This window comes from Oncorhynchus gorbuscha, linkage group LG23, assembly GCF_021184085.1.
Source record: "Oncorhynchus gorbuscha isolate QuinsamMale2020 ecotype Even-year linkage group LG23, OgorEven_v1.0, whole genome shotgun sequence".
In the NCBI taxonomy this organism is placed as follows: Eukaryota; Metazoa; Chordata; class Actinopteri; order Salmoniformes; family Salmonidae; genus Oncorhynchus; species Oncorhynchus gorbuscha.
In genome coordinates, this window is record NC_060195.1 from 1,434,730 (window position 1) to 1,444,737 (window position 10,008).

General features: G+C 51.2%; 1 protein-coding gene across 1 annotated transcript; it reads left to right on the top strand.

Annotated features, from left to right (window-relative positions):
* Positions 1-6,206: 6,206 nt before the first annotated feature.
* On the top strand, positions 6,207-9,283 carry LOC124011566 (neurite extension and migration factor-like). The gene is made up of 2 exons (XM_046325023.1): positions 6,207-7,427; positions 7,509-9,283. Exons 1-2 carry the CDS (start codon positions 6,207-6,209, stop codon positions 9,138-9,140), a joined length of 2,853 nt encoding a protein of 950 aa, XP_046180979.1. The 3' UTR covers positions 9,141-9,283.
* Positions 9,284-10,008: the final 725 nt, after the last annotated feature.

Sequence of the window (10,008 nt, forward strand, 5' to 3'; positions counted from 1 at the left end):
CTACCTGGACCATTTGGCTCAGGTGTATGTGTCTACCTGGACCATTTGGCTCAGGTGTATGTAAACTCAGGTGTATGTAAACTCAGGTGTATGTGACTACCTGGACCATTTGGCTCAGGTGTATGTGACTACCTGGACCATTTGGCTCAGGTGTATGTGACTACCTGGACCATTTGGTTCAGGTGTATGTGTCTACCTGGACCATTTGGCTCAGGTGTATGTAAACTCAGGTGTATGTAAACTCAGGTGTATGTAAACTCAGGTGTATGTGACTACCTGGACCATGTGACTCAGGTGTATGTAAACTCAGGTGTATGTGACTACCTGGACCATGTGACTCAGGTGTATGTGACTCAGGTGTATGTGACTCAGGTGTATGTGACTCAGGTGTATGTAAACTCAGGTGTATGTAAACTCAGGTGTATGTAAACTCAGGTGTATGTAAACTCAGGTGTATGTGACTCAGGTGTATGTGACTCAGGTGTATGTGACTCAGGTGTATGTAAACTCAGGTGTATGTAAACTCAGGTGTATGTAAACTCAGGTGTATGTAAACTCAGGTGTATGTAAACTCAGGTGTATGTAAACTCAGGTGTATGTAACTCAGGTGTATGTAAACTCAGGTGTATGTAAACTCAGGTGTATGTAAACTCAGGTGTATGTAAACTCAGGTGTATGTAAACTCAGGTGTATGTAAACTCAGGTGTATGTAACTCAGGTGGTAAACTCAGGTGTATGTAAACTCAGGTGTATGTAAACTCAGGTGTATGTAAACTCAGGTGTATGTAAACTCAGGTGTATGTAAACTCAGGTGTATGTAAACTGTATGTAAACAGGTGTATGTAAACTCAGGTGTAGTAAACTCAGTGTATGTAACTCAGGTGTATGTAAACTCAGGTGTATGTAAACTCAGGTGTATGTAAACTCAGGTGTATGTAACTCAGGTGTATGTAAACTCAGGTGTATGTAAACTCAGGTGTATGTAAACTCAGGTGTATGTAAACTCAGGTGTATGTAAACTCAGGTGTATGTAACTCAGGTGTATGTAAACTCAGGTGTATGTAAACTCAGGTGTATGTAACTCAGGTGTATTTAAACTCAGGTGTATGTGACTCAGGTGTATGTAAACTCAGGTGTATGTAACTCAGGTGTATGTAAACTCAGGTGTATGTAAACTCAGGTGTATGTAAACTCAGGTGTATGTGACTACCTGGACCGTTTTGATTTGAAGTATTGAAATTATTTGAATAAAAAGTATTTTTATAAACATGAAAAGGTAAGAGGCGCTCATCATTTCAAATAAACATGTCATGTTAAACAGCATATAAACTCGGTCAGGAACCAGACAGGGAGCCTGAGAAGGAACGAAAACTAATTATGTTGGCTATATTATTTCAATCAATAAAGCCCTTTTTAAATCAGCAGATGTCACTAAGTGCTAGCAGCACGACCCGGTGGACTGGGGACCGCAGAGAGTCATGGGCTCAGGTCCTCTGGCAGAGGAAGGAGAGAGGAAGAGAGAGAATTAGACTCACACAGGACACCAGATAAGACTAGCCCCCTGGCACATAGACTATTGCAGCATAGATACTGGAGGCTGAGATGGGGACGGGGGACACTGTGACCCCATCCGATGATACCCCCGGACAGGGCCAACCAGGCAGGATATAACCCCAACCAATTTACCAAAGCACAGCCCCCACACCACTAGAGGGATATCAACAGACCACCAACCTACTACCCTGAGACATGGCTGAGTATAGCCCACGAAGATCTCCTCCACCGCATGAGCCAGAAGGGGTGCAAAACCGGACAGGAAGACCACGTCAGTGACTCAACCCACTCAAGTGACGCACCCCTCCTAGGGACGGCATGGAAGAGCACCAGTAAGCCAGTGACTCAGCTCCTGTAGTAGGGTTAGAGGCAGAGAATCCCAGTGAAGAGAGGGGAACCAGCAAGGCAGAGACAGCAAGGGCGGTTCGTTGCTCCAGAGCCTTTCTGTTCACCTTCACACTCCTGGGCCAGACTACACTCAATCATATGACCCACTGAAGAGATGAGTCTTCAGTAAAGACTTAAAGGGTGAGACCGAGTCTGCGTCTCTCACATGGGTAGGCAGACCATTCCATAAAAATGGAGCTCTATAGGAGAAAGCCCTGCCTCCAGCTGTTTGCTTAGAAATTCTAGGGACAATTAGGAGGCCTGCGTCTTGTGACCGTAGCGTACGTGTAGGTATGTACGGCAGGACCAAATCAGAGAGATAGGTAGGAGCAAGCCCATGTAATGCTTTGTAGGTTAGCAGTAAAACCTTGAAATCTGCTTTGACAGGAAGCCAGTGTAGGGAGGCTAGCACTGGAGTAATATGATCAATTGTTTTGGTTCTAGTCAAGATTCTAGCAGCCGTATTTAGCACTAACTGAAGTTTATTTGCCGAAAAGTTGGAATCACAGAATCATCTAGAATGTCATTGTATGCTCTAGCGTTAAGATGTCCCTTTCCCTGGAACTAGGGATCCTAGCCCTAAACCATGAAAAACGGCCCCAGACCATTATTCCTCCTCCACCAAACTTTACACTTGGTTCTATGCATTCGGGCAGGTAGCGTTCTTCGGACTGCCATCACTTCAGAGAACGTGTTTCCACTGCTCCAGAGTCCAATGGTAGTGAGCTTTACACCTCTCCAGCCAACGCTTGGCATTACACATTACACACCTGAGGCTTGTGTGCCGCTGCTCCACCATGGAAACCCATTTCATCCCGACTAACAGTTCTTGTGCTGACGTTGCTTCCAGTGTCAATTTGGAACTCGGCATTGAGTGTTGCAACTGAGGACAGACAATATTTACGCGCTTCAGCACTATGCGGTCCCGTTCTGTGTGCTTCTGTGCCCTACCACTTCGCGGCTGAGCCGTTGTTGCTCCTAGACTTTTCCACTTCACAATAACAGCACTTACAGTTGACAAACTGATGTGTTGGAAAGGTGGCATCCTATGACGGTGCCACCTTGAGAGTCACTGAGCTCTTCAGCAAGGCCATTCTACTGCCAATGTTTGTCTATAGAGATGAATGACTGTCAGACACGGGTGTGGCTAAAATATCAGAATCTAATTTGAAGGAGTGTCCACATACTTTTGGTGATGTAGTGTAGATAGAGTAGTATCTTGCAGTACATAGGCTACACTGACACACCCCACACACACATACATTCTGTGATTGTTGTCAGCTGAAAGGCTGAAAGAGACATCAAAGCATTCCTAAGGACTGGAAATATCACTGTTACACACTAATCACATTACAGTTACTCTCCCAATATAAACGTAAGCACTGCTAACATGCGCACACGCGCACACACACACACGCGCGCACACACGTGCATGCACGCACACACACGCGCACGCACACACACACACACACACACACACACACACACACACACACACACACACACACACACACACACACACACACACACACACACACACACACACACACACACACACACACACACACACACACACACACACACACACACAACCAATAAAGTACACAAAGAGTAGCACAGAGAGAGAGAGAGATCACCATGGAAACGGAAAGCCACTATTCTATTTTTAGCCTCATTTAGTTTCTCTCGTGGTTGTTAACCTATAGGAACCTTACAGGAGACAGAACACATTGGTTATGGTAATTAGCTGTTCCCTCCTCCTCCTATAGGAACCTTACAGGAGACAGAACACATTGGTTATGGTAATTAGCTGTTCCCTCCTCCTCCTATAGGAACCTTACAGGAGACAGAACACATTGGTTATGGTAATTAGCTGTTCCCTCCTCCTCCTATAGGAACCTTACAGGAGACAGAACACATTGGTTATGGTAATTAGCTGTTGCCTCCTCCTCCTATAGGAACCTTACAGGAGACAGAACACCTTGGTTATGGTAATTAGCTGTTGCCTCCTCCTCCTATAGGAACCTTACAGGAGACAGAACACCTTGGTTATGGTAATTAGCTGTTGCCTCCTCCTCCTATAGGAACCTTACAGGAGACAGAACACCTTGGTTATGGTAATTAGCTGTTGCCTCCTCCTCCTATAGGAACCTTACAGGAGACAGAACACATTGGTTATGGTAATTAGCTGTCCCCTCCTCCTATAGGAACCTTACAGGAGACAGAACACATTGGTTATGGTAATTAGCTGTTGCCTCCTCCTCCTATAGGAACCTTACAGGAGACAGAACACATTGGTTATGGTAATTAGCTGTTGCCTCCACCTGCTCTCTACCTCCTTCCCACTCATGATTCCCTCCCCTGATTCAATGTCCTCTCATATCATCTCACCTCACCCTGATTCAATGTCCTCTCACCTCACCCTGATTCAATGTCCTCTCATCTCACCCTGATTCAATGTCCTCTCATCTCACCCTGATTCAATGTCCTCTCACCTCACCCTGATTCAATGTCCTCTCACCTCACCCTGATTCAATGTCCTCTCATCTCACCCTGATTCAATGTCCTCTCACCTCACCCTGATTCAATGTCCTCTCACCTCACCCTGATTCAATGTCCTCTCATCTCACCCTGATTCAATGTCCTCTCATCTCACCCTGACTCAATGTCATCTCATCACATCTCCTCATGACTCAATGTCCTCTCATCACATCTCCTCATGCCTCAATGTCCTCTCATATAATCTCTTCCTGACTCAATGTCCTCCCTTCTCATCTCCTCCTGACTCAATGTCCTCTCATCACATCTCCCCATGACTCAATATCCTCCCATCTCATCTGTTCCTGAGTCAATGTCCTCTCATCTCACCCTGATTCAATGTCCTCTCATCTCACCCTGATTCAATGTCCTCTCACCTCACCCTGATTCAATGTCCTCTCATCTCACCCTGATTCAATGTCCTCTCATTTCACCCTGATTCAATGTCCTCTCACCTCACCCTGATTCAATGTCCTCTCATCTCACCCTGATTCAATGTCATCTCATCACATCTCCTCCTGACTAAATGACATCTCATCACATCTCCGCATGACTCAATGTCCTCTCATATCATCTCTTCCTGACTCAATGTCCTCCCTTCTCATCTCCTCCTGACTAAATGACATCTCATCACATCTCCGCATGACTCAATGTCCTCTCATATCATCTCCTCCTGACTCAATGTCCTCCCATCTCATCTCTTCCTGGCACAATGTCCTCTCATCACATCTCCCCATGACTCAATATCCTCCCATCTCATCTCCTCCTGACTCAATATCCTCTCATCTCATCTCCTCATGACTCAATCTCCTCTCATCTCATCTCCTCATGACTCAATATCCTCTCATCTCACCCTGATTCAATGTCCTCTCATCTCACCCTGATTCAATGTCCTCTCATCTCACCCTGATTCAATGTCCTCTCATCTCACCCTGATTCAATGTCCTCTCATCTCACCCTGATTCAATGTCCTCTCACCTCACCCTGATTCAATGTCCTCTCATCTCACCCTGATTCAATGTCTTCTCATCTCATCTTCTACAGACTCAATGACATCTCATCACATCTCCTCATGACTCAATGTCAATTTCAATGTTACCAGAGAGCAGAAGACTGATATTTTCTGTTCTGTCTGAATCTATCTGCAGACTGATGTTTTCTGTTCTGTCTGAATCTATCTGCAGACTGATGTTCTCCCTGATGTTCTCTGTTCTGTCTGAATCTATCTGCAGACTGATGTTTTCTGTTCTGTCTGACTGTGTCCTTCTGGTTACTGATTCTGAGACTGTTGTTTCTGTTCTGTCCCCCAGGAGTGTTGTGTCAGCAGAGAGGAGACCTGAGGCTGTGTGGTGTGGCCATCCATGTTGCCGTCCTCCCTTTATCTCTACCATCCTATCCTCCTCCCCTCTTCCTCCTCTTCCTCCGCCTGCTGCAGAGAGTGGCCCAGCTCCCTCTCTCCCCCTGCAGTTGTGCATTTCTGAGCCCCTGCCCTGCCTGACTCCTGCCTCCCCCTGCCTGCCTCCCCCTGCCCCTGCCTCCCCCTTCCCTGTCATACTCCTGCATCCCACCTGCCCTGCCTGACCCCTGCCTCCCCCTGCCCCTGCCTCCCCCCTGTCCCTGCCTCCCCCTGCCCCTGCCTCCCCCTGTCCCTGCCTCCCCCCTGCCCCTGCCTCCCCCTGCCTCCCCCTGCCTCCCCCTGCCCCTGCCTCACCACTCACCCCCCCACCATGATGGAGTTGGGGGGTGTGTCCTATCTGACAGAGGAGTGTCTTTTACAAGCCACGCCCACCTGCCTTGGGTGCTTCATGGAGACCCGGGACCCCGCACTTATCCATGACCCCGCCCCTGTCCATGACCCCGCCCCTATCCATGACCCTGCCCCTATCCATGACCCCGCTCCTATCCATGACCCCGGCCCCACGACTCCTGACCTTGACCGCGAGGCAGGGCTGGTAAGCCACCAGGACTTGGAGGCTGCTTCCTGCCCTATCTCTGAAATCCGCAGCATCAATATCCCATGTCTGAGCCAGGCTGGGGAGGTCATAGAGGTCCTCGGGGAGCCGCTCCTGCCAGACCAGCTTCTCAGCTTCTCCATGACCAAAACCTGCCACGCCACCGCCCTCACTACCGCCCTCGTTACCGCTAACGACAAGACAGGAGACAACGGAGAGAAGACAGAGGCAGAGGATCCCACGACCAAGAATCTGTATGAGGGCCTCCTATTGGACACGATGAACAGAGAGGAGGGCCTCCTATTGGACAAGATGAACAGAGAGGAGGGCCTCCTATTGGACAAGATGAACAGAGAGGAGGGCCTCCTATTGGACAAAGTGAATGTGGAGGAAATGCTGCTATTGGACAAGGTCAACGGGGGGGGAGTGTTGCTATTGGACAAAGTGAATGGGGAGAAGGTGCTGCTATTGGACAAGGTCCCCAGGGAGGAAGTGTTGCTATTGGACAAGATGAACAGAGAGGAGGTCCTCTTATTGGACAAAGTGAAAGGGGAGGAGGTGCTGCTATCGGACAAGGTCAGCGGGGGGGAAGTGTTGCTATTGGACAAAGTGAACAGAGAGGAGGTCCTCTTATTGGACAAAGTGAAAGGGGAGGAGGTTCTGCTATCGGACAAGGTCAGCGGTGAGGAGGTCCTTCTGGCCAATGCGGGTCAGGACTGGGGTTACTTCGAGTCGTTTATCAGTGAGTCCAAGATGGAGCTGCTGGACCTGTGTTCTAAGACCGACCTGTCAGTCAACCTGTTCTCCGAAGACGACGTTGACAACCTGTTTGACGACGACGACGAGGACTCAGCTCTGAGCAGCGAAATGTGTTCTCTAAAGATCCGCTACGAGTCCTTCCAGGACAACATGAGAGAGAAGACCAACGTCCTGCAGGAGGACACACAGTTCAACTTCTTCCCCTCTGTCCTGGTCAACTGTGCCAAGAGGGAGGATGGAGGAGAAGGAGGAGGAAGGGGGAGGAGGACAGGGGAGGAGGGTAAAGCTGAGGAGCTGAGCCTTGTGGTGGGGGAGGAGGGTGGGAAGGTGGGGGATGTTAGTCCCCTAGTGGGGTCTCAGGGGTCCCAGGGTTCACCCCTCTCCTCCACCTCCTCTGTCAACTACTTGCTGGAGTTCAGAAACTCAGTCGAGGAGGACGCGGAGTACAGCGATGAGTCCTCCTGCACCTCCTCGGACACCCTGCAGGAGGTGCAACCGGGCCAGAGGAGGGGAGGAGGAGGAAGTGCACCCAGGGGTTCCAGGAGACCCTCTGACCCTCTGGACTTCGGCCTGCGCTCCAAAAGGAAGGTCCACTACAGTGACGACTTCCTGTACGACGTCGACTCCATTGACAGCCACGACAAGACCGAGAGAATTGCCTCGGAGAAGAGAGAGAAGGTTCCGGTGGAACAGAGGGTGGAGGATGTGGACTGGTGCCCCAAGAAGAGACGGAAATTCTCCCGGAAGGAGCCGCCAGTCATCACCAAGTACATAATCATCAACCGCTTCAAAGGACAGAGACGCATGTCTGTGAATCTGGGCAGGCTGGACCCTGCCGGGGACGCTGCCGTGAGCCTGGACCCTGCCGGGGAGAACCACTACTCCTCTCTGTCTCCACTGAAAGACTTCTGGCAGGAGAGGAGGAGGGAGCGGGAGGAGCAGCTGCGGCTGGCGTCCAGAGATAAACAGCATCTGAACAGGCGCCGCCACCACCCCTTTAGTTCCATGCACCCCAAACGGAAATACAAGATAGCCAACAGGCTGTGTGTCCAGAGGATCCCCCAGACAGGGGAGGGATCAGCAGCAGCTCAGGACTCAGGTTCTACCCCCTCTGTCTCTGATCAGGCTGTTACTACAGAGGAGGGGGGAGGGGGAAGAGCACCGTTAGAACCACAGGACATCACACACACCGGAACAACCAAGAGGAGCCGCACCCAGGAGAGAGAGGAGAGGGATGGGAGGAGGACGGGAGGAGGGAAAACAGGGAGGATAAGGAAATTCAAGAGCCAAGCCAGGCTGAGCAGTAACAAGACAATGAAAGAGGGAGGAGCAGGTAGGAGAGCGGAGGGGGAGAGCGTGATGAATGGAGTGGCGGATGCCGGTACTGCTGCTGATGCTGGGGTGTTAACCAACCAGGAGGCTGCTGGCAGCGTACGAGTGGCAGACATCAGCTCTAACACACCCAGTCCCCCTTTCTCCTCCCTGGATCCCACCAACCAGCAGTCATTCCCCTTCACCTCCTCCTCCTGCGCCTCTGTCCTCATCTCTTCTGACCAAGCTGTACCTTCTGGGGAGAGGGAGGAAGAGGTGTCAGTGATCCCAGGGGGGTACCTGCAGACCCTACTAGATTCCTCAGACTCCTCCAGGAGGGTAGGTATCACCTACTACCCCCAGCATCCCCCCACGCAGAACTATCCCCCAGGTCTCTCTCTAGAGGAAAAACAGCCCCCCAGGCAGAACTATCCCCCAGGTCTCTCTCTAGAGGAAAAACAGCCCCCCAGGCAGAACTATCCCCCAGGTCTCTCTCTAGAGGAGAAACAGCCCCCAGGCAGAACTATCCCCGGGTCTCTCTCTAGAGGAGAAACAGCCCCCAGGCAGGACTATCCCCCTGGTCTCTCTCTAGAGGAGAAACAGCCCCCAGGCAGAACTATCCCCCTGGTCTCTCTCTAGAGGAGAAACAGCCCCCCAGGCAGAACTATCCCCCGGGTCTCTCTCTAGAGGAGAAACCGTTTTCCTCCCTGCAGCTAGTCCAGAGCTGTGTCCTCTCCCCTCCCTCCGAGTCAGAGCTCCAACAGTCCCCCCATCTCTGTCCCAGCTTCCCCCCCTCCATGTGGAACCACCAGCCCCATCTCTGCCCCAGCTACCCCCACAGCCAGGGGGGCTTTGGCCCCGACACCACTCTTCTTTCCAGCGGGTTCCTGCCCTTGACGGACGGCCTGCCTGGGTCGGGGTCTGGGTCGGACTACAGCCAGCAGGGATCAGAGACTGACAGACTGCTGTACGAGAAGAGTTACCTTGTGGAGGGGGACGGGATGGGGCTGCAGGAGCTGCAGGTGTGTCAGTCGGGTGTCTGTCTGGGGCAGGTGCAGTACCAGCGAGGCTCTCTCTGCTCAGACCATGGATGTCTGATCAGCTATGACTCTGTGGGCTCCTTGTCTGCCTGCTCCTCCAACTACAGCTCTCAGAGCTTTGGGGAACAGCGTGAGGGAGGAGGGGAGATGGAGGAGAGGAGAGACAGCTACCTGCAAAACTGCAGCCCCACGGTGTTGTTCCAACAGAGCCTGGAGAACATGGGTCACCCCATCACCCCCCTCAGAGAGTCCTCAGACCTCCTCGACATTTCAAACTTCACCCCCGACAAGTTCAGACACTCCTCCCTGTCCGAGCTGTCGCCCCCGGAGACCCCCAACCTCTCCCCCCAGGTGACGGGGTGGGAGATGAGGACAGGAGGCAAAGCACCAGAGTACCAGGATCATGTGACAGAATGTGACATCAGCAGGGAGGCGAAGTGGAACTGTGACATCATGCAGCAGGCGGA

Excerpts from the sequence above, each read along its gene's own strand:
- LOC124011566 (XM_046325023.1), top strand. The coding sequence starts at position 6,207 with ATGATGGAGTTGGGGGGTGTGTCCTATCTGACAGAGGAGTGTCTTTTA. Across the intron at positions 7,428-7,508 it reads ACTGTGCCAAGAGGGAGGAT|GGTGGGAAGGTGGGGGATGT; the intron begins GGAGGAGAAGGA and ends GTGGGGGAGGAG.